Source organism: Triplophysa dalaica, chromosome 14 (assembly GCF_015846415.1).
Source record: "Triplophysa dalaica isolate WHDGS20190420 chromosome 14, ASM1584641v1, whole genome shotgun sequence".
NCBI classification, from domain to species: domain Eukaryota; kingdom Metazoa; phylum Chordata; class Actinopteri; order Cypriniformes; family Nemacheilidae; genus Triplophysa; species Triplophysa dalaica.
Genome location: NC_079555.1, coordinates 16,153,723 through 16,178,405, shown reverse-complemented (window position 1 = coordinate 16,178,405; position 24,683 = coordinate 16,153,723). Strand labels below are relative to the sequence as shown.

The following is a 24,683-nucleotide window of genomic DNA, read 5'->3' as shown; positions in this document are numbered from 1 at the left end:
TAACGCTCAAAGCTATATCATCATAAGCCTGATGATTGCATTTAGGAGAGATGTCATATATTACAAATTAATATATGATTTAACTTTTTTGGAAATATTTCTAAGCATTCTTTAACTATGCACAACTTTAAGGGATAATGAATAATGATAATGAATTACCTCCCCCCAAGTTGTCCCAAACCTGTTTAAATCTGTGTAAACTGTTCTGGGAGACCATTGACTAGTAGTAAGAATAATAGTCTACTGTGACCTAGAATTGTTTGTTTTTCTAAATTCTTCGAAATTAGGGTGACCACCTGCTAATAAGCCCAAGGGGGGACAAGGGGTATGTTTCTGAGGGACAATGTGGGACACTGGCTGGCGCGGCGGTGCCCCAAACCCCCGGACAGACTCACTGATAGTGGTTTACCCATTTCTAGCACATACCACCGTACATGGTATATTAATAATGCCCTATTCCCCTAATCATGTGTAATTGCTGATGTATGCTTATGAACAGGCCAGCCAATGTATATTTTTTAAAAATAAAGATTCACAATATTTTGAACATTCAATGAATTGACAAATGCACTTCCACTTACGATTTACTTTAGCTATTTAATTTTCCCAGTCTTTCTTGTACCCACACCTTCTCTTTTTAATTAATGGCTCAGACCAGTGGCGTTGCTAGGCCCTTTTTAGGGGAGCTAAAGCCCCCCTAAAGTTCTAGCTCAGCCTCCCCTAAAATATGTGTAATGTAATCTGCACAAGAATTCGAGATCGCTTCATATTCCCCTTTAAAACTCTTATTATGAAAACGGCGTTAGGCTGCGTTATTTAGCGCATTCTTCAGTTCACACAGTAGCACGTTGGAGTTAACATCATTAGCAGAGTAACGTTACAAGGTGTGTTCATTAACATGGAATATCTGCATTTTTGCCATTCTTTGTTATAAATGTATCTTAATATGATGTGGAAGCGATACAAGACCCTTTCCCATTCACTGTTTAAAAGTTTTATGTGCGTTCACCCCTCGTTAACTATTTGTGAACGTTACCTCAAGCAAAATGAAAGCACTAAACACCAATGACGGCATACTTCCACGATCAAGATGATATTGTAGTGCACAGAAAGTGTCATTAATGATGATGTGCTACAGTTATAGAGAGTTGACGGTAGTTTTGACAGCTCTGGAAAGAGGACGGACAGATAAGAGTTACTGTAGATCAGCCCGGTGCGGCAGTGTTATTCATTGTTCAGAGGAAATAAAAGTGTACAGAAGCTCTATGTCGTGTTTCAGAGGCTTCAGTATTTTTATCATTAATTGAAAACATATTGTGGAGGTAATAGATGAACACGCATTCATGCAGAGAGTGACAGCGCTAGTGCTAATCAGAATGAATTGCAGGGAAACATATTAAGTTATTCTTACTAAATAATGATTCAGCAGTTGATTGTGACATTTTATTTTATGGATTTGTGGCTGTTGTTGTCACTTTGAAATATAAATGTTGCAGATTGACCGATTAATGTGATATTCATTTGAATAACAATAACTTGTATTTATGCTTTTCTGCATATTCTTTCTTAATTATTTATTTTAGTAACGTATACAATATGTGGTGATTAGAGTGTGGCTCTCTCTCTATATATATCCTCATTGGAGGCTGAGCCCCCCTAATATTGAAAACCTAGAATCGCCCCTGGCTCAGACTCTCTTTCTCCATTTTTCAAATTAGAGCGCGCATCTAAAAGTTCCTTCCCAGTGTGTGAATGTGCGCGCGCTGTCATGACAACAATGGAACAACCTAGTCAGCAGTAGCGTGCTGAACTGTCAAGTAATGTTCGTTTGGTTGTCTGGGGCTCGAGGATATAGAGCGACCAACTTTTTTTTGAGCAAGCTTTGATTATGCGTGACACGGTCTCAATTTGCGGGACGCATGAATCGGGCCTCAAACGCTGTGCGCGCACGCGCTACGCGGGACGGGTGGTCACCCTATTCGAAATATATATTTTTGGTTTCAACACAACATTTTGGCCTCTTTTCTTGACTTCTTAGTCAACAATTTATCACAGTGCATTCTGAGCTTGATAAATAGCATTATACAGTATTATATATATTAGACATTGTTGCTATTCACATCTATAATTAAGGTATGTCTTGATATGAATTGTTTTTCTTTGTTTATCCATTATTTTTATTATGTTCCTGTGAAGGTTTTATGTGTTTTTTTCGTCAAGTCTTTTATTTTGGAGTTGGTTTTGTAGTCATGGTTTTATGGTGTCTGTAGTATTTTATATAGCCAAGGCTCCGGGTACCATGGAGCCTGTTCACAAGAAGTCCGCCAGTTCAGAGCCTTTTTGGCACCAGAACTTCCAACCATCACAGTCGTTTCACCAGTGGCCCAACGTCTGGTCCTGACGACATCTGTACCTGAGGTCCTCTCACTGGAGTCAGCTTTGTCGGTTGTGGCTGCAGCTTTGTGGTGTGTCTGGGCTGTGCACTGCTCTTCCGCTCCAGAGGTTGCTGACAAGTTGGATGCTCGGGACTCTTCCTTGCCTGGTGCCTCATTTAAGATGGCTGCTCTGACTTGTCACATCAAGGCTTCGAGCTCTGCCTGCTACTCCATGTCGTCCAGTCCTGCCTGCCACGTCCAGGTTTCCCGCACCTCCTGCCAAGCCCATGCATTCACCTCTGCCTGCCTCGCCCCAGTTTCCATCACTGCCTGCCACGCCCAGGTTTCCATCACTGCCTGCCACACCCAGGTTTCCATCACTGCCTTAAAACATTTATTACATGTCACTTCTTGAGTTTTTAATTACTATTTAAAAGTGTTTGATTAAATAGCATTAAATGGAAAATGTATTTTAAATTATTATATATCGTAAAACAAGTAGTAGGATTTCCTTTTTTTCTTAAAGGAGACATGAATTAAAATCACAATTTTAACCTGAGCTTTTGTTATATAAGAGTGAATCGTATTCACGCGAACATCATCTAAGTGTCAGAACCGAAAATGCCCTTGTAACTGAGATTACATCTGTTATTGACACCAGGCCCAGCGAACGGCATGTTCAATAGGTTGAACACCACCTCCACAGAAAAATATAAACGAAAAATTTATTCTCAAGCCCCGCCCACTGGTTCACACATGACAGAACCAGTGGTGCTGAAACCAGAAAGAGCAAGCAAGGAATAAACAAACATGCTGTTAAAGATAGCATAATATTGTGACACCCCTGGTTGTGGAAGAAAACAGTTGCTGCATAACCTTCCTTCGGATTCCGATATTAGGAATGCGGGGTTAGAGTTTATTTTTAAAGACGTTCCAGCTCATGTGGGAAAAACATGGAGTGTTTGTTCGTTGAATTTTTCAGAGGACTCCTTCGTGAACAAGGCAGAGATCAACAGAGGATTTGTGGAGAGTTTAAAATTAAAAAGCAGTAATATGTCTTGAATTGGATCTGATAAGAATGGCGCAGCAATCTTATACGAGTAAAAAAAAATGTGCAATGCGTCACTATGCTTTGTTAGAGATCGCTTGATGTGCCCTGAACACTATTCGGATCTCTAATTATTTGTATTAATTGCAGAGGTTGTCTGTGATCTTAAGTCCGTGCGAATCGCCATCTCTGTGATTTGATGGGCTCATTTATAATTTTTCAAGGTTTTATCCATTGTTTGCGAATAATGGAGGCTGTTTTGAAGTGTTTTGGTATTATTTCGGGTGCTGGGTGATATTCATAAGTTATTAGGAGTCTCCCGTTTGTTTATTTATCTTGGAAACTCTTGTAACATTTTAGACCCGCGATCGCTTCCAAGTGTCTTCGATGCCCATTCAAACTGAGCTTTGGAGAGCTGGCCTCAAAACCTGGGTAGAAAATAGCCTATTACTTATTGATTTTGATGTTTTTGGATGTACAAACCACGCGAACGTCATAAGTAGACCTCATATAACAGTATAAAGCAATTAACAAGCACTTTCATTTCCATAATTTTGGCACACAGCTTTTTTCTTACTTAATCTTTATTTGTGTTAAATTGTACAAAATTTACGCACGTTATTCAGGCATCCAAGTATAAGTCAGTCCAATATAAATTAGATGGAAAAAGTCAGGTTTATGAGTGGGAAGTCAAACAACCTGTGAAAAAACAGATCTGTTTCTCACTCAGAAATATGAACTGCATTTATTTTTACAGGATTAAAAAAACGTTTTTGAAGCTTATTGTGTCATTGACCCTTAATTATAAAAAATACTTATTTTGGAGGGAGCTCTTTCAACAATATGGCACTGACACAAAAATAGTAGATATCAACGGTTCAAACAAAGATTGGGTGCTAAAGCGATTGAAGTCTTCTCTGCATAACTGAAAAGATGCCTGGAGATGTTCCAAACATAATTCAGCTATTATTATTTTCACAGATAATAACATACAATACATAGGCCATCAATAAATAAAAGTCATTATAATGCTTGAATGAATAGGATATTGGTTAACCTCTGATTGAAGTATAACCCTAAACACTTCCTGACAGCAGTGAAAAAAAGCCCCTCGTGTTTTTTTAAATGTGATCATGTGATTGAAAGTGCGTGGTGAGGACAATGACAGAGGACCCAGATGCAGACAGCAGGATTTAACTAGAATAAACTAGACTACACAAAACACAGGAACTCACCACAGATGACACAAACAATGAACCAGCACAAGACAGAAGACAGAGGGGCATTAAATAATGGGACAAATCAAGAGGGAACAGGTGTAGGGCATGACCTGCTTCACAACCAATAACGAGACGAAAGGACAGGAACAGAGACGATACCTAGAGAGAGCATGTGGATTGCCAGCTGGGACAAAAATGCCTCTCTCCACATAAAACATGAGGTTCTGTCATGATCCTGCTACTAGTTCAAGAGAAACATGACAGTTTGTGCTAAAAGCAGGACATTTAAATTAGCAGGCTGTCATAACTGAAACCAGAACTCAGTTGTCCTTATATTTGAACGCATATACTGTAAAAGAACATTCAATAGACCAGCCATTTCAACTTGCTGTTGCATGGTTTCTGTTATGTAACAGAAGAACCCCTTTTTCGTCACACTCGAAAAACAGGTATGCATTCATTCAAATACTCACAACACCTGTGTAAAAACAAGTACTGCAAAACATTTTTGTTACGTGCTTGATAGCTGGCTCACAGGTTTTCAGTCTTTTCAAGGTATTAACTTGACAATAGACGGTTTCATCAGACACACCCGCCTGGCTCGGAGATAACTTCTGGTCTGTGTTTGGTTATAATACAATTTATTTTGTAATTTTGTTTTTTATTCATGTAAATATTTTATTGTACATTAATTGTATTGAATTGCATTAAAATTATATTCAACAGTTATTAATTCTTCGTGGAGGTCAACCGGATGTTAAGTTCAGACCACAGAGCGTTTGTTTATGTTCTTGCTGCTGGAACATCTATAAACTATATTAATTAACTTTTTCATACTCATTTGATCCAGATTAATTAATATCCCATGTTCATTTTAGTTACATTTTTAGCAGTTTGTTTTATACTTTTGTCAATGCAGTATTCGTTTATATATTTAATTTTAGTTTATTTGTATTTATTTAATTTTAGTTTAATTCATTTTCATTGAGTAATTTTACTGCCTCAATTTAAATTATTTTAAACAACATTTCTAATTTTTTTGTGTTTAGGCTGCTATTTCAATGCAGAAAGTTTTTTAAGCTTTAGTAAGTGTCATGATTCCGCCATCATGTCACGTCTATTCTTGGTCTTGGGGCAGAGTCATGGCATAGCCTTAGGTTTTGTGTGGAGCGAGAGATTGTTTCCCTAGCGGCCTTCTACACTCTCTCTCCAGTTCGCGTCTTTGTTCCCGCCATCTCGGTTCCTTGTTACCTTCCCGTCAGTGTTTCATCCCCTACACCTGGTCCTTGTTATTATCCTTTGTCTGTCTCCCTATAAAACATCCTCATGTCTATGGTCCTGTGCTCGTTCGTTGCATGTGTTTAGAGTCTTCGTGTATGCTCATGTTTCCCCTGCTTTGCCTTGGAATTCGTACGTATCGTGCCTTGCCTTGCCTTGCCTTGCCTTGTTTATAATTAGTCTTATCTTTCCCTGTCCTTAAGTTTTTCCCCCACGTGAGTAGTCTTTTGTTTTGTAGACATTCTTAGTTTAGTTTTCCCCCCCATGGAGGGTGTTTGTTTTGATCATCGTTTTGTATTAAAGTGTGGTTTTTGTTACCCCCGTATTGCTGCCTGCGCTTGGGTTCTGCCCCCCTGCAGTTAATGTTTATACACAGAAATATGAATGTATTCGTAAACTATAGTAAAATAATCTTGCATTGGATAGACTATTGTCCAAGGTTTCTGGCATTTTTAAGGATTGTAGACATATATTTATACATGTGCAGTGATGTAGTCTAGTTTTTTGAGTATATTTTCTCTCCCAGCATACTCACTCGTCCAAGATCGACAACCCATGAGCACCACCACACTCGCGTATGTCGCGCCTCTATATGTCAAGAGAATTCTGAAAGATTTATTGCAAGCAAGATTTCAATAGCCAATGACAGTTCTGTTAATCACTGTCTAGCTCAGACAGTTAAGTGTTACATTTAGCCCTAGAATGTATACAATCCCTAAAGCTTGTTTATCAGCTAGCAATTTTCAATGCACATTTGAGATCCATGTGAAAACCCAGCTAGAAAAGTAATTTCATTTGTGATATAACCTACTACTTACATACACCCACCCTGCAAAAAATAGAAACAATTACATCAATTCTAGTGGTTTTCATTAAAATCCCATTATGAAGAGAAAAATATTCTTTCAAAAAATGTATTTGGCATTGATGGGTGTTCTATTGATTCCAATCTGCATCTATTTTCCTTTTAGGAGGGTTCTATTAATTTAGCAGCAGGGCAAACAACAAAATAAAGAATATCCTTTAAAAGTATAATCTTTTGATTTTGTTTGATTTTGTCTTACTAAGGCCATGGCAAAGATTAACAGTAAATCATATTGAAATAAATGGTTAAAATTACACTTTGATGCTCGTGACTTAAAATTTTGCCTTGTTTCCACACACTTGGTCACACAATGATTACAAGTTGCCCCTATTATTGGCATTGATAGTTAAAGGGGTCAAATGACACGGCAACATGATATCAGCTTAAAATACCATGTTCATCTGGACAGATGGAGTTGGACATGTTCAATTCAGCAATGCAGAGTTTTCCTTTTTCACAAGAAGATGTAAGAGATAAATCATGTCCAATTAGCGTCAATACTTTGGCATCTAATGATAACAAACTTAAACAATCCGCTGGTCAGATGCTAATACTGTTGAAGATCAGTCCTTTTGTGTTAAACATCAATAAAAAAGAATGTCTTCAGTTTGTTTTAGACTTTATTGAGATAGTTAAGATACTTTTTGCCCCTGTTTTTTCTGTGCAAAGTGTTTTAACACTGAAAGCAATGATTGAACTGCATCTGGTCAAGGTTCTTTTGAGATCTTTTTCCTGGGAATCATGTAATTCCTAAACAACTTTACATGCTACATCTTCCTGCTCCAATTCTTCCTCTGAGCGCTTTGATAGGACATATGTGCATGAGATTTAAATCATCAAAATGAAACTTTAAAAATATCTGTAACTCACTTGCAAACCGTAATCAGCTATTTGAAAGGGCTCAAAATAAACTTGGTACTGAGCATCTCATTTTTTACATAAAAGGAATTGGGTCCTGTCTCCGAAGTGACAAATATGGAGAACATTACAGCATAGATTAACAATTTGATTTATAAGACATGCAGTTGCAGGAAAGTGGCATTATTCTCAATTGTTACAAGTATATCAGAGAACGGTCTCTGATAATCACCAATGCAAATGGAAAAGTGCCTTTGCTTGGACTCATAAAAAACTGTATGTCATAGACTCTGTGTTTTATTGTTTTGAATATCAGCTTTTTTATCAGATATTTTAGCGTATGAAGATGCTGTGCCTATACCTAATCTTGCCCAGGCAACATAGTTTATAGATAGAATTGTATTCTCAAATCAAGATCACTTATGACTTATGACTTAAGATTTCAAGTCTGCGCTAGTTAAGGATAAGTTTTTGCTGAAAATAAAATGTAACCATTCGTTTTTAGTTGTCTCATCTTTCGGAAGGTGTTAAATTTCAGGTTCCTTTCCAACACTAAATTTCTTTCTGTGTTTTGGATCACCCATAAAATCAAATCCGAAATAGTTTGGATGTTATGAGAGAATTCTTGTGCATATCTGGGAGCACAACAACTAGACACAGAGTCATCCAGCTTTTGAACTAATTTATTTGGAAACTACAAGTCTTTATATAGGTACCAAGAGACATCTGGATGGTTTCATATGTCCAGGGGTTCACAGAATGACCAAATAAGGTATGGCAGGTCAAACAAAGAAGGTTTAGCTAAGAAGGAATCCCCTATTATAGTCAGAAGGAAACCCTTCCTTCAACTATTTAGCCAGGAATGTATTCAGTGAGCTTAACAACTTTGCAATTCATTATTTTGCAGGCTTGTATTCATTTATGTGGAAATTAAATCTAGCAGAAGGGTAAACAAGAGGCTTTCTTTACGCAGCGAAACACACAGCGTTTCCACAATGAGATTTACAAGTACGCCCGTGTATCGGAGGCCAGCTAGTGAAGAGCTGTGCAGTGTGTAAACCTCACTCCGCGGCAAACAGAGACGATCTAGTTACAAACAGACACCGGATCGGGGCTCGCACGGTCTTGGTCAAGTCATACCACGAAATGACGTACATTGGTGGGAAAGTGTATACATGAGGTCTGGGTGAGCACTCGCTTATATAGAATACATATTTTGTTCCGACACTTTAATTTTTGCAATTTTACATGTCTAATACATGCATGGGCAACTTACAACACACCAAAGACACAGAAAAACACGTATTCGCGCCATATGACCTCTTTTTTTATCAAGCAACCGTTGCACTTATAGATTGCTGGAAGTGTCTGTAGTCTAGCCTGACTTTCACAAGGCTCGCCAGTTCTCATCTGTTATCATCAAAAACAATTAAATACATTGTAAAATAAGTTTTCTCACACTTTCGCCCTCATTTATTGATTCACCACACAAACTAATGTTTGTGAGGTTGGCTTGTAGACAAATTTTATATGCCAACAATCCCCTTGCAGTTATGTTAATGATAAGAAATAATCCCCTTTTTTTTTCAAGAATAAACATTGGTTTTAAAGTGGGGATGTGTTAACCGCAGAAAGTATAATACACCGGCGAACAGATAAATGCGATTGCGACCCCGCATATTCTGTAACACCGGCTGCAGGGGCAGGCTTACAAATACAATTAAATAGTTTAGTTTAAATGCTTGGATTTCATTATCTCCTTTTATTTCATATCTCCCGGTTGCACCAATGGTCCAAAAGTCATTTATCTGACACAAAACGATGCTGTTATCCTCACGCTTTTCTAGTGGGCATACGACGTATCGCGTAGACAGTGTTTCTCAACCGGGGGTACGCGTATCCCTAGTGGTCCGTGGAGTAATTGCAGGGGGTCGGTAGAGCCCTTAAAACATGTCTTGAGTTACTGTCTTGCATTCTGGGTTTGAAATTAACACCCTCCAGACATAGATAAGAATCAACCGAGTCGAATATTGCAGTCAAATGAAATGCCAAATTGACTGGTTACTTTGTGTTCATAAATTATCATTCAAATTGCACTGAAGTTTCATGTAAACCAAATCATATTCTGTTCATTGCTGATAAAAAACATACCGTGAGAGAGAGTTGACTGCTCTGTTTGCTTTTGATTTGCTCTTGCAGTACTTTGTTGTCCTATCCGTGGTGGTTCTGCTCACCGCTGCACAAAGTCGAACAACCACTCATCTGTTTCTGACACTGGATCGATTATTCGGAGCGGTTTTCCTTCAGATCGGTCATTAATACCAAAAGAATAAACTGCAGTAAAGTGTGTTTATACTGTTGGAGATACTGAAATAGAATGTTTTGGCGGCGTAATTGTGATTATTGTGTAATTGTAATGCAACTGAAAACTATTAAATGGTCACATGCAATTTAAGTTAGGCTACCATATATAGACTTTTTTCCTAATTTAGTTGAAATATGTTGTTGTGCTGAGCAAAGAAAATTGGATGGGTGTGAGCGCGGGTGTTGGGGGTCCATGAGCGTGGTTTTAGATGGGGTCCTGTACTCCAAAAAGGTTGAAAAAACTAAACTACACCACTGTATACGTCTATTTACGTGAACGTGTGCAGGCGCACTTTTAAGTGGCCAAGACCGCAAGTATGAGTATTTTGACACGCACTAAAACTCATTTACTGATGCTGTGTTTTCCCGTTCTTTACCAGCGAAAAGATAAGTATTAAATCAAAAAGAAGGTCTATATTAATACACTTCTGTTTATGCTGCGGTTTCCATTTCCAGTAACGTTAGGCTACAGCTGCGTCTCAGTTCGAAGGCTGCGTCCTCCGGAGGTTGAATATTTCCGGTTTATTTCAGAAAAGCAACCATTACATTTCAAGGTAAGAATGAATCTACAGTACAATAATATAAGAGATATAAATGTTGATTTTATAAAGTTTTCTAACTACAACGAGCCTATACAAATGCGACCTATGGAGGTGATCACATGACGAATGCTTACGCGCTCGAGAATCGGTTCTACAGAACGACTCGTTTGAGAGTCGAATATGAGTGGTTCAACTCGATTGATTCAGTGCACAGGTGCATGGGCGCCGTAAAGGGGTGGAAGGTTAGGACGATTCTAAGGGCCCAGCCTGATTTAGGGCCCAGAAGAGCAGACCCCCTTTTTATTTTCCTATTTCTTTTCTCTTTTTTTAATACATACATTAAATATGCTAGGGCCCCTCGTGCACTAAATGTGTATTTTGTCCGTTTTGACCATAGATTTAATATTTAAAAAACAATGTATTTACTGTTTCGGTCACAACCCTCCCTGCTCCCTCTCACAATGGTTCATTCCACCTGCGCTCGCTAGTGTAGCGTTTCTTGCTTATTGGACTTGCCGCAGACAGTGACACACGCAGACACGTCACATCAAAAGTCAGGGAAACAAAAACGGAAGGAAAAGAAGTCAAGAGAAGACAGAGAACGCCAAAGTCGACAGTATGTCACACAGTTTTTCAAAAAGAAAGGTAGCTTGCCATATTCCTGTATTCCAAAACTTATTTTTGTTGCTACATGACCTGCTTTTATCTAGCGAGCTTAGTAAAATAATTACTGAATTATGATTTACATCCAACAATAATAACATCTCTGCTGTCTCCGGGACGGGTTATCATGTCTCGTAGACACAGATTCAGCGGCTGCTGCACACCCACGTCCCCCACCCCCCGTCCCCGTCTCAGCCGAACAAGGTGAGCCTGAGCGCGAAACTTCGCGAAGATTGAAGCCTCTAAACACGTCTTATCTACTGTGTTCGCCACATGATGATAACTTCGCAAAACAAAAAGTAATCTACACGCTTCAAAAATTACAAAATTAGTTTGCCGTGTCGTGTGTTCTGTGAAGTGACAGTGCGGCTGCTAAGATCGATACTGTCAAACTTGACGTTCTTAATATGAATAAAATGCCCCAGAAAAATATAATATAAAATTGAATAAAACGTGTCTCTACTGTAGCTGATGTTTCCTGAATGAGCAGTTTGACCCAGCTAAAGCTTGTTCATGTTAAGTATATGTCAATACATAATGTTCTCTTGTGCTTGCAATTGCAATTGAGATAATAAATGTTCTCCCTTTTATGTAAACAAGTACATATTTCTAAAAAAAATTCTTGTTTTTGTAGGCTTTGTACTCATCTTTAGACATTTTAACTATGCAATGTGCTAAGTATATTTTTTTAAGTATACAGGGCATGTTTATTGGGTTAAATTTTATCTGTAAAAAATGTAGGGGGCCCAGAAATTTTGGTTTCCATAGGGCCCAGAATTTCTGGCGGCACCCCTGCACAGGTGTCTGGGTTTATCCAAACTAACCAACCACAGGTATTGATGGAAAAGGGGTTGGGCGGAGAGTTTCTTTCGTCTCTGTTCTGATGTCAGTAAGAAGAGGCAGCTGGTGGTTAATAACCTCATTTCCTTCATTTCCGGTCAGACTGTGAAGATCGTCTGTTTGCGCGGTGAAGTGTAAAAACCCATCTGAGGGTAAGTTCTCGGTTTTCCGTAAAATATAAATGTGTATGTGTTTAAATACTAGAGCTGGTTGCTGTCAATACACTTCGGAACGGTGTTTTCTCATCATAAGTAATGACTAAAAGCAGCGTACGGTTTCTAAACCAATATACCGACTTTCTGTGTGTCAAAATCTAGCGAGTTGCCTTCTTAGGTATCTTATTAGTAATGTTACATAGTATATCACGTAACGTTAGATAGTCGTTGCGTTCTGGGCGCACATTGTCGGTCTCTCCCAGAGCAACGTGCATTTTATCCCCACAAGAGTGAACATGAGCTTAGATCTTTAATTAATCCCAGAAGACCAGATTTCCAATAAACGTAAAGGTTGTTTTTCATTTTAGATCAATGTACAATAATAATGTGTGCCAGTACATGCTTATTTCTAATACTAGTAATAATAAATAACTTGTGTAGCATGCATGCATGCGTTAATAAAGTGTGGAGTGTCAAAGCCACTCATTTCCTTCCTCACAACCCACAGATTCTTTGACGTGCTGATATGTGTGAAACATTAATACAGTGGACTGTAATTCGAAAAGTATTTGCATTATATAAACATGGGCAATAAACATTTTTATTAGGCAAATTTGTATTTGCTCATGTTGACTTATGGCGTCTGTAAACAGGTGAGTTAAGGGTTCTCTGTGGCAGATTGAATTTCTGTGTGAATGCATTTAGGACATTGCGCTTTAACGGTCAGTGTAAATACACATTATTGTGGTTTTATGCCGCTTCAGATTTGGTTTCTGTGCTGGCTTTGCTGTGTAAAGAGGCCATTAGACATTCTCACTAGTGATACTGTGTTTTGTTTACCAGGCACGTGGCTGACATCAGTGGGAATACGGTTTTCAAGTAACGTTGTCTTCAGAAAGAAAGACAGGAATTCGATAATCTGGATGTTCTGGTCGTGCCTGTAACTCTACAAATGTGACGAGATCTACCGCAATAAGCAATCAACAACCCCAAGGACAAGTCCCTCATCCCTTTTTGGGGAAAACCAAAAGGACGTCTTTACAAGTGTGTGCTGGAGTTGTTGTAAAATGAGAGTGAAGTATTCAAAGTTCCTCATAATAATATTAGCCAGCAGTCTGTGCCTTGTTATTTTCTATTCGAAGCTGAAGAATGTGGGGCCCTCTCCAAGAGGTCTGACTGAACTCCTGTCAGTGACATCATCCACCCTGAAAAAAAACACAACCACCACCACAGTAGCAACGACCATCAAGAAAGTCCAAGGTGTCATGCCATATAAACTTCCACCTCTGAATATTTCCGAGAATTTCCTGAAGTTCATTCCGAAAAACGGTGCCTTCTGGAACCGTAAACTTCATGCTCTCCTGAGGCAGTTTGAGGCTGCCAAAAATCAAACGTTCGATGACCCGCGTAACCGGTTTAAGTGTCAACCCGAGAGTTTTGAGTTACTGCAAACCAACATTCAGGATGTTAAATCATATCCTTCCCTCTACCGTGATTTTCTTAAAGGCATGGAATGTCGGGATCCGCCCATTTTTATTGATCAGCCTGGAAAGTGTGTGTCGGGGAATGAAGTGGAGCACATTTTCCTCCTCTTTGCTATTAAATCCGCGCCAACGCACTTTGAGAGGCGCCAGGCGGTGCGAGAGACCTGGGGAAAAGAACGCGCGTATGAAAAAGGGCTGCAGGTGCGAACTGTCTTTCTGCTAGGTCGATCGTCTATGGATGATCCCAGTCTTGACAAACTGCTTTCATTGGAAGCTCAAGAGTTTCGAGACCTTCTCATTTGGGATTTTCAAGACTCGTTTTATAACCTGACACTGAAGGAGCATGTGTTCTTCAAATGGATGCTGGAAAGCTGTCCTCGCGTGTCTTTTGTGTTTAAAGGTGATGATGATGTTTTTGCGAACACTGAAGCGATACTGAAACACTTGAATTCTTTTAAACCTACACAGGAGTTGTCTCTGTACACCGGGCAGATCATTTTTGAAGCCTCCCCATTACGTGACTCTAAAATCAAATATTACGTTCCTCAGTCTTTCTACGAAGGCCCGTACCCACCGTATGCTGGGGGTGGTGGCTTTCTTTTCTCTGGAAACCTTCTCCCGTCTCTTTACCATGTTTCCTTATACATACCCTTTTTCCCGATTGATGATGTGTACACGGGAATGTGCTTTAAAGCCCTTGGAATCACTCCAGTGAAACATGATGGTTTTAAGACATTTGATATCCGCGAACAAGACCGAGAGAACGTATGTGTACACAAAGACCTGCTGCTGGTGCACCAACGGAACCCTCAGCAGACGATGAGACTGTGGAGGAATATGCACAGCTCCATGCTGACCTGCTAATGAGTGATTAAAAAGCCTTTTCTATTCGACCGAAAGAACTTTGTGAAAACAGGTTTTGCAAGCAAAGCAGGATTTTATCAGACTTGGTAAAATTAAGCTTTTTTTTTGCTTTCATTTGGGTTGAAGTAGCTTGGGCTGTGAATTTGTAGAGGTTGAAGATTGTACAGATTGAAAATAATTCAAGTTAGTGCTGTCAAATCGATTCATATCAATTAATCATTTGAAAAATAAATGTTTACATGATATATGTGCGTGTGGTGTATATTTGTATGTACTGTAAGGAAATGCACATACATATGTGTATATTTAACAAATATTTACTTGATAAATCGATTCCAAAATAAATGTGTGAGTGTATGTGTATCTAATATACTCGCATATACAGATATATATATATATATATATCTCAGTTAATGTATATGCAAATATAATGTAGAAATATAGGCTACATTATACATATTTCTTAAATGTACACACACACATATATACATATATGTATATGTATAAATAATACTGTATATTATATACACTCACATTTATTTTGGAATTGATTCATCGATTTGACAGCCTTGGAGTCATTATTTTATATATTTTTTATTTATGTTAACAGCATGGTGTCCACCTGTAGGTTTCTGTGCAATTAAACTAAGCTGCTTAACAGGTTCATGATAGTTCAACCATAAATTAAAACTTTGTCATCACCCTTGTCTTTAAAAACCTGCATGACTGACTGACTTGTGCAGATCACAAAAGAAGACAATTTGAAGAATGTTAGTGACTCAACAACAATGACCCCCAATGAATTCCATTTTATGAAGACAAAACCCCTGAGACCTTTCTCCATTGGGTCAAGTACAGGTTTTGAAGGTGAATGAAAGATAGTATGTTTTTGTGTGACGTAAGATTATGATGTTTAAACAGATGGTGTGGGCTTTTTGTGTTCATGGGCAGTTATGGTAGAGAATGTGAAGCTACGTCACGCCGTGATGAATGTTGCGGCATCTTGGAAGGACCAGTGCGTTCAATGCAGTGTTTTGTTTTTCTTGTTTAAGTAGGACATATTACTCTGGTAGGTCGGTCTTGCTGTGTTAAAAACTGCATTATGAAGAGTCGTCCAGGAAAAGCCTCTGGTTCTTTCACTTCCGTTTCTCCATATATCAAACAAAACAAGTAACAGTACATAGCAAAACTATAATACCAGTGGAGTATGATCCTCCCAAGATGGCAGCGCTACTGCAACATGCAACATAAGGCATGACGTCAGCTTCACATTTTTTTTTTGCGGTTATATGTATTTGTTTATGGTTTAATTTTATTGTGATTTGAATGGGTTAGTTAAATTGCACAAATGTCTTAAGTGTCTCATTAAATGTCTTGTTGTGCATCAATGATACAATAAATACATATATATATTTATACATATAATTCTCCAGGAACATTGGCCTTATGGGAGCTGAATGTCTTGCATCTGAACTAATTTGCTAAACTTCATTGTGCTGCTTTTTATACACAAGTTAATTCCTCGTTTCATAAAGTCATAAATTCCACACAGTTACCTTTAGTCTAAAGGAAGCACACACGAAACACTGAGCTTTAAAATAGAGGGAGGAAGACACAGTGGTTGTGAACCCTATAGTATTGTGACATGATGAGACACGTACACAGCGCCGTTTCTAAAGCCGTAGAGCAAAATGTATTTTGGAGGCCCCCCACAGCAACCACTTTCCATTAGAATAAAGTATTTTAGCAAGTTAATATTACTTTTTTCAAAGTTAGTTATTTTTTGCAACAATTTTACAAAATTCCTTTAAATCAGTTAGCTGCAGGAAAGTGTTTATTCTCTTTACAGCATACATTTAGAGAATGTACCAATGGCCTATAACTTTAGATTTTGCTGCATGTCTTGGCTGGTATATAGGGAGACTGTAGGTGCGTTCCACTTCAAAAGAAAGAAAGAATGACAGACTATTTTGGCCACAGTAGGGGTTGACAAAATCGTATTATCAGGCACAGTGTGTTATTTAACTGCCCAGTAGCATTTTAACAAAGAATCTAAATAATGGATATGAAACTGCGTCTTCGCTGTAAGAATTAAATAAATGCACTGATTTTAAAATAAAGAAGCAAAACTTCTTTAGTCAAGAGCAGTTCATGTTGTGTTTTGTTTGTCAGGTATAAAAAGTGCAACGATAGTCTCCAGTGTTAGTAACACATTACTTTTTGCTGTAACGCAGTAGTGTAAGGCATTACTAATCTATTTTCAGTTATATTTCACTCGGTACATCTTCAGTAACTCTTGCGTTACAACAAACTTTTCGCCCGTGAGACATGAACAAATCAAAAATCCCGCAAGTAAGTTTTATTTCCTGTTCGTGAATAGACGTGTGTGGTGTGAGTCATCTCTCTGGCACCGGCATGAATTCAGTCTCTGAGCTCAAGGTCCAAGGCTATTGGCCCCGCCCGGTTCGCCGTTTGGTGTGCAGTTTGGACGAGGGGGCGGTACGACACATTAGGCGGAATGACATGTGTCGCCCTGCCCACATCAACTTTTCATTGGTTCGTTATCATAAGGAGCTAATTGGTATAGAGAAGTGTGATCCTTTTACAGCTTATTGGTTTAGACAAGTATGATGATGACAGTAGAAGGACATTTCTATCTATTTAACTTAATATTTTTACGTTTACCATGATGTTCGAAAATGTAATGTGGAGTTACTTAACAAACACTGCCTCCGATGTCAATGCGAGGTGAGAGGTAGACAACAAGCTTTCGGACGCAGCTCTTATCACAGCGTATCAGCTCATACAGTGTTTCTAAACCTATAAAATAAAAATTGTCTTTGTTTTTTCCACTTTAGAAAATGTCTCCAACAAACACGAAGCATCACACGTTTTAAACCAGAGCAGAATATGTTTTAATCCATTAAAACTGTGCCCGATTTGTAATTTTACAAACAGTGCCTCATGTGGTACAGATCCATGTGCGATGATGACATTTGGAAACTGTACAAATGAAACGCGGGTTTTGCTATGAGGCGCTGTATAGAGTTTAAATCAAACTGCGCTTATGAATACATATATAAAAGCGTGCATACACATATATAAATTGTTCGCATATACATGTATACTTTAAGATGTTCAAGCAAAGACATATGAAAAACATGTGAGCACTAATGTGAAATCCATAACAAGACATCTTATGTTAGTAATGCATGCATATACACTTTTTCGCGCATAGATATAAACTCGATGCGTGCAAACACACCTATACAATACTCGCACATATATATATAAACTCTGCGTACACACACATCTATAAAACACTCGTACATTAACTTTTCAGTGTAAACGGAAGTCTTCTTCATTCAGATCAACATGAATCTGACAACGATAACGTTTATTAGTACTTTGCTTGCTTGTGAAAGTTGTAATGAAGATGATATCCGATTTCTTTAATAGCGTTTTATAGTGCCTACACCGTGTCCACACCGGACGCGACAGGCGCGACGCAACATGACAACCAGCATGTGCCGGACGCGACGCGCCGCATCCAGTGTGGAGAAAAAATGAAATTATAATGGGTTCTAATGCGTTTCTGATGTCTTTTGTGGTGTCGCGTCGCGCCTGTCGTTTCAGTTGTGGAATCTTCATTCCCAGCAAACACAGATCGTTCCTCTAATGTTATTTTTGGTTCCCTTGTGGTGTTTTTTTTTTTTGCAAACAAAAAATAACCTTCCCGGAACGTTGCAGGCTGTTTTTTGATAACCAGAAAATAACGTTCCCTAATAGTTCTTTTTTGGTTATTATTTTGCAACCAGATATTTAACCAGCAAATAATGTTCCCTGATGGTTCTTTTTTGGTTCTATTTTAATAGTAAAAATAGTCAAATCTGATTAACGTCAGTGACATTTGCAATTCAGAAAATATAAGATCACATTAACATATGTTATACTGACCAAACTAAATTAATAAATGTACCCTTTAATGGCTGAAGATAACTTGTTAAGCTAAATGAAAACACAATTATATAAATCCATGTGTATTTCTTAAGTGTGATTGTCTGTTACTGTATGTGTGTGCGCTCGAGCACGTGCATTCCCCGCTTACTCCCGTCATTTAAAAACTTGTGGTCATTTCGTTTTACCTCAGCCACTAACACATTAGAATAAGAATAAAATAATGCATTGATTTCATCCTCCATTTGTGTGTGATGATTTATTTTACTTATTTTAATTAGATTAGACAAGCGATGGATAAAAATACAGCATGGATGTATTCATTACAGACATGTCAACCTGATCGCACCCAATTGCGTATAAATAACACGCTTTTGCATTATCGTCTAATACGTACGCCAAATTGAGATTTTGCGTGCACATGATACGCCAATGAGTGCTTGTACCTGGGTGGAGAGCAGCCATTTTAAAACGTACATGAAGAGGAAACACTGAAATAATTAAAATAATAAGGTTAGGTTAGGGTTTGGGTTAGGGTAGAGGTTATAATATGCACGGACGCTAACATTAGGTTTAGGGTTTGGGTTAGGGGACAGGGTAATGAGACAAATTGCTGTTTAATATGCAAACGCGCTAATTGGCGTATCATGTGCACGCAAAAAAAGGCGTATTTATGCACGCAAAATCGCAATTTGGCGTCCTTATTATACGATAATGCACAGCGCGTGTTATTTATACGCAATTGGTGCGAATGGGCTGGACATGTAGTGAGGCCAAACGGACCCGAGAAAATATTTTAGGCTAACGTTTTTTGAACGTTGAAGTTCTGTTTTTGGTTGTCTTTACGGTAATAACTTTAGAGTAACGTCCCAGAACGTTATGGGAACCAGAAACTAACGTTCTATTAACGTAAAGAAAACTTTCCTGGAGAACCAAAAACGAACCTTAGAAAATAACGTTCTGAGAACCAAAAACTGACGTTAGGGGAACGTTGGGAACCAAAAATTGTTAGCTGGGTTGCACAAGCAAAGTACTAATAAACGTTAAGGCTATTATCGCTCTCAGATTCATGTTGATCTGAATGAAGAAGACTTCCGTTTACACTGAAAAGTTTACGCACATCCACATGTGAAATCACTATGCATGCAAATTAAAGCGTGTCATATTTTGTATGTATGTGCGAGTGTTTTATAGATGTGTATCCACGCAGAGTTTGTGTGTATGTTCGAGTGTTCAATAGATGTGTGTGTACGCAGAGTTTGTATGTATGTACGAGTGTTTTATAGATGTGTGTGTACGCAGAGTTTATATATATGTGCGAGTATTGTATGGGTGTGTTTGCACGCATCGAGTTTATATCTATGCGCGAAAAAGTGTATATGCATGCATTACTAACATAAGATGTATTGGTATTGATTTCACATTAGTGCTCACACGTTTTTCATATGTGTTTGCTTGAACATCCAAAAGTATACATATGCGCAGTTTGATTTAAACCCTATAGGAGCCTCATACCAAACCGTATAACTTGTCTAAAACAACAAGCTGTTGACACATGTCATTCCGCCCTAATGCGTCGTACCACGCCCTCGTCCAAACTGCACTCTGGGGGACTTGCACAATTGCACAATAGCGGGAAAAACGATGAATGGTTTTGGGGCTACATTTTTATAACGTACTGCGTCCGCCAAAATGTTTATTTATATTCTAAGGATAAATGTTAATTGATAAGATTCTTAATGTGTATTCATACTCATATGCAGTGGCGTTGCTAGGCCCTTTTAAGGGGAGCTAAAGCCCCCCTAAAGTACTATTTTAGCCCCCCTTAAATATTGTGAGTAATAATGTAATCTGTACAAGAATTCGAGATCGCTTTATATTCCCCTTTAAAACTCTTATTATGAAAACGTCGTTAGGCTGCGTTATTTAGCGCATTCTTCAGTTCACACAGTAGCACATTGGAGTTAACATCAATAGCAGAGTAACGTTACAAGGTGTGTTCATACATGACATCTGCATTTTTGCCATTCTTTGTTATAAATGCATCTTAGTATGATGTTGGAAGCGATTCAAGACCCAATTCCCACCCCTCAACTATTTACGTTACCTCAAGCAAAATGAAAGCACTAAACACCAATGACGGCATACTTCCACGATCAAGATGATATTGTAGTGCACAGAAAGTGTCATTAATGATGATGTGCTATAGTTATAGAGAGTCGACGGTAGTTTTGACAGCTCCGGAAAGAGGACGGGCAGATAAGAGTTACTGTAGATCAGCTGGTGCGACAGTGTTATTCATTGTTCTGAGTTCAGAGGAAATAAAAGTGTACAGAAGCTCTACGTCGTTTTTCAGACGCTTCAGTATTTTTATCATTAATTGAAAACATATTGTGGAGGTAATAAATTAACACGCATTCATGCAGAGAGTGACAGCGCTAGTGCTAATCAGAATGAATGGCAGGGAAACATATTAAGTTATTCTTACTAAATAATGATTCAGCAGTTGATTGTGACATTTATTTAATGGACGGTGGCTGTTGTTGTCACTTTGAAATATAAATGTTGCAGATTGACCGATTAATGTGATATTCATTTGAATAACAATAATTTGTATTTATGCCTTTCTGCATATTCTTTCTTAATTATTTAGTTTAGTAATGTATACAATATGTGGTGATTAGAGTGTGTCTCTCTCTCTCTCTCTATATATCCTCATTGGAGGCTGAGCCCACCTAATATTGAAAACCTAGAATCTTTCCTGCTCATATGAATAACTGGTATCCGGCCCCGTTCTCAAAAGTGTGGGAACGAGTGTCTGACAGGCAGGTTCCAGTACAGGGAGGGACGCGGGAGCTCAGCTCAGTTTGACAGTAACTCGCACATCACTGATAGTCTCTGTCTGACGCTGTATAACAGGTTTGTGTGTGAGGCCTGGGGGAAATTGACGTGTTGGAAATCATGGAAATAAGAATGAGAAACCGATGACGGGGTATTCATAGGCTAATGAAAATATAACGTGTTTTCATTTCCTCAAGTTTCGAATGATGACGCCCTGATAATCCACATCACAAATGTGTGAACATACCAGAGAACTGAATAAACGTGTATTGAAGAATATATGAATATGAAACTCCTAAATTTACCAGCAGCCTAAAAAAGCCGTACCACAAAGCTTGTTTCACACAGAAACGTATAGGCCTAAGTGTTAAATCATATGACCAATAGTGTTAAAATAGAAAGGGAATTTTGCGATTAAATCTTTTTCTTGTAGGGTAGGACGTTAGAGAGTCGGTGGAATGACGGTGTCATGAGGTATAATTCTCATTCATGAACGAGACGAGCAGTGAGTCATGCGGTTGAGATGTGGACAGACACGCTGATGCAATGCAAAACACTATCAGTTGTAGTAGACGTAGACGTTTGCACAAACCCAGACTGATATAATCATTTTTAATCTAATGTTTAACATAATGTGTAAAAGATTTATGATTGTACAAAGTGAAAATACTGTGTTGTGTTTTAGGCTATTTCTTAGTTTTTGACAAAAAGTGTTACCGCATTTGGTTGGTCATTTGTGATGACGCTTAAATGCTTTTCATGTGAATTTATACAATTGCAAATAGCATATGGTGAATGCTTTAGACTTGATACTCAAATTTTAATTGTGTAACTTGAGCCTTATGTTGACCACATTTTACATTTTACATGTTCGTTATGTATGATTTGTTTATATTACACTGGCGATTTAAGAGAGAGAAAGCTTCTCAACTCTTGAGAGAATTGTGATATTTTTCTAAGAAAATTGTAATCTTAATCCAGAATATAAATTGTGGTGGCCTATCCCAAGTCCCATTTGTACTTTTAATGCATTTTGTTACTGATTGTCTGCTTAACAATAAATTTGACTAATCATTAACAATTCTTAACATTAACTTCAAACGTATACAGTATATACCAACTTAAATATTGCTTGCCTTGCCCAGAATTGTTGTGTAGTGTTTGTACAAAAAATACGTTAAACAGGTAAATATTTACATAATTCTAAAATGTTGTTTGAAATACAAATAAAAAAATATATGATGAACAGCCAATCCAAGACAATTTAATACGCTTAAAGTGAAAATTCACCCACAAGTGACAATTCTTTCATAATCTATTCACCCTCTTGTCTTTCCCAACCTGTGTGACTTACTTTCTTCTGCAAAACAAAAAAGAAGATACTTTGAAGAATGTTCAATTGGAACCCACTGACTTTCATTATAGGGACACAAAACCATGTTCAACATTTCTCAAGATATCTTCTTTTGTATTCCACAAAACTCAAAACACGCGTTTGAGTGGGACTCATCACTCTGACTGTTTGTTAACCTACTATTCCAGTGTTATGAATGTGACATTTTCTGAAAAAATTTGAAATGCAAACTCGGAAAGAATGTATTTATCACTATTGAGGCATCTTTTTTTCTAAACCACTGATAGAGTTCAGACATCAGAAGAATATCAGCCTATGCACAAGTTTTCTATTTTAAAAGGAAGTAGACATGCAGTTTGGTTGTGACTTGTCACAATTTGAAATGCACAAACCAGAAGCAGTAAGAACCAACAAATGGAGAAGAGATGGCTCACACAGACCATAACCAATGGAATGTACTGTAATTAGTTGTGGCCGGACCACTGTCATCAAATATTTTAACAATAGCAATATTTGTGGTGAAAGGAAACTGTTCAGGGTAAACTCTCCGCCTGTCCACGCAGCCTTGCATGGACAGAGCTGGAGCTCAGCTATACATGCCCCCCCCCCTTTGAAGTTGTTAATCAGGGGTACTGTGGCAGACATACCACTCACAAAAATAGTGTTTAAAGTTTTTATATATTTCGCAAACTTTATAAACGTTCTTCATCCCCCTATATGTATGTTACTGCCCTCTAGTGACAACATTCAGAATACAATATTCTAGCACACAAAAACTGTCCCCACATTTGACACAGAACGGACACCTGCAGCCTCACAAGCATCGCTGTCGGCAGCGCCTGTAGCATCATCTACAACTCCAGCAGCAACCAGCCCCATCTCATCACTGTCTGCTGTCCCTCCATCACCAGTGACACCTCCTGTTTCTAGCTTACTGCACACTCAGTCAAAGCCAGCACTCTATTTTGGTGCACATAACGGAGTTTTACCAAAGCATTCATATGTTTGTTGTCACACTAATTCTAAATGTATATTTCTCATATTGAAAGACAAATACAAATCGAAACAAAATATTTTCGATTTTCATGTAGTCCCAGTGGATCAATTATCCGCAGAAACTGATCTTCCAGCATCTGAAGAGAAGCCTTCACATGATGTAAGGGCTGAGTTTCTTTTATAATGTACATTTACAATCTGGGTTATGTTGGCTGTGCTTTCATGTGAATATTTGTATTCATTGATGCAATCAAACGTTCCTAAATATTCTTTCATTTTAGGATTCTGTTGGACCTGAAAATATTGAGGGGTATGGAGCCGTGCAGGACCTGGCAGAGTTTTTGGTTAGCCTTAGAGAACACCATCTGGCCTTGACTGGAGAAGAGTGCATCAAGATCATCACCCTATGGCAGGCATTAGAGGAGTATGATAACAGGAAGACCATTTATTTACCACGTCACCAAACCACCCTTAAGCAAATACAGGTTCTTGATTGTCTAAAAGGTTTTGTTTGAAAATATATATAATATAACTAAAACTGGCTGAAATATCGTCTCCAGCTTTGTTTATTTAGTAAGATTAATAGTAAAATTAATTTAAAAAAAATCCCCTGTAGCTCAGTGGTAAAAGCATTGCGTCAATCCCAGGGGATTGCACAAGCCTATGTATAGGACAATGAAATGTAAGTTGCTTTGGATAAAAGCGTCTGCCAAATGCGTTAATGTAAAAATAAAAAGCTTTCCCGTTTTGTTTGCTATTTATTATCATTATTTAGGCTGATGTATCAAAAATGCTATGGTAAATGTTTGGTTTGATTTACAATTTATTATTTCACACAAGGAGCATCAAACAGACAAACTCCACGAATTCCATCACTGGTCAGAGCAAGGCGCGAACTCGCATCACGGTGCCTCTTACATATTTACCTCGTCCAGTGCATGCCGGCCTGCTTTGGCTCACGGGTTAGAGCATAGCACTA

The 24,683-nt window shown here is 38.2% G+C and overlaps 1 protein-coding gene and 1 long non-coding RNA gene across 5 annotated transcripts; both read left to right on the top strand.

Annotated features, from left to right (window-relative positions):
- The first annotated feature begins 10,545 nt into the window (after positions 1 to 10,545).
- Positions 10,546 to 15,981, top strand: b3gnt2l (UDP-GlcNAc:betaGal beta-1,3-N-acetylglucosaminyltransferase 2, like). Of its 4 annotated transcripts, XM_056766823.1 has the most exons (4): positions 11,067 to 11,195; positions 11,352 to 11,417; positions 12,047 to 12,205; positions 13,052 to 15,981. In XM_056766823.1, the coding sequence occupies exon 4, from the start codon at positions 13,276 to 13,278 to the stop codon at positions 14,554 to 14,556; it is 1,281 nt and encodes a 426-aa protein (XP_056622801.1). In that variant the 5' UTR covers positions 11,067 to 11,195; positions 11,352 to 11,417; positions 12,047 to 12,205; positions 13,052 to 13,275; the 3' UTR covers positions 14,557 to 15,981. The 4 variants fall into 4 exon arrangements, with proteins under 4 accessions (XP_056622803.1, XP_056622802.1, XP_056622800.1 ...); XM_056766825.1 differs by lacking the exons at positions 11,067 to 11,195; positions 11,352 to 11,417 and adding an exon at positions 10,546 to 10,562 and having other exon boundaries at positions 12,156 to 12,205; XM_056766824.1 differs by lacking the exons at positions 11,067 to 11,195; positions 11,352 to 11,417 and adding an exon at positions 10,620 to 10,764 and having other exon boundaries at positions 12,014 to 12,205.
- Positions 15,982 to 20,266: 4,285 nt separating this feature from the next.
- LOC130436013 (uncharacterized) lies at positions 20,267 to 24,452 on the top strand. The gene is made up of 3 exons (XR_008908901.1): positions 20,267 to 20,507; positions 23,800 to 23,864; positions 23,986 to 24,452. It is a non-coding gene; the product is annotated as an uncharacterized LOC130436013 (long non-coding RNA).
- Positions 24,453 to 24,683: the final 231 nt, after the last annotated feature.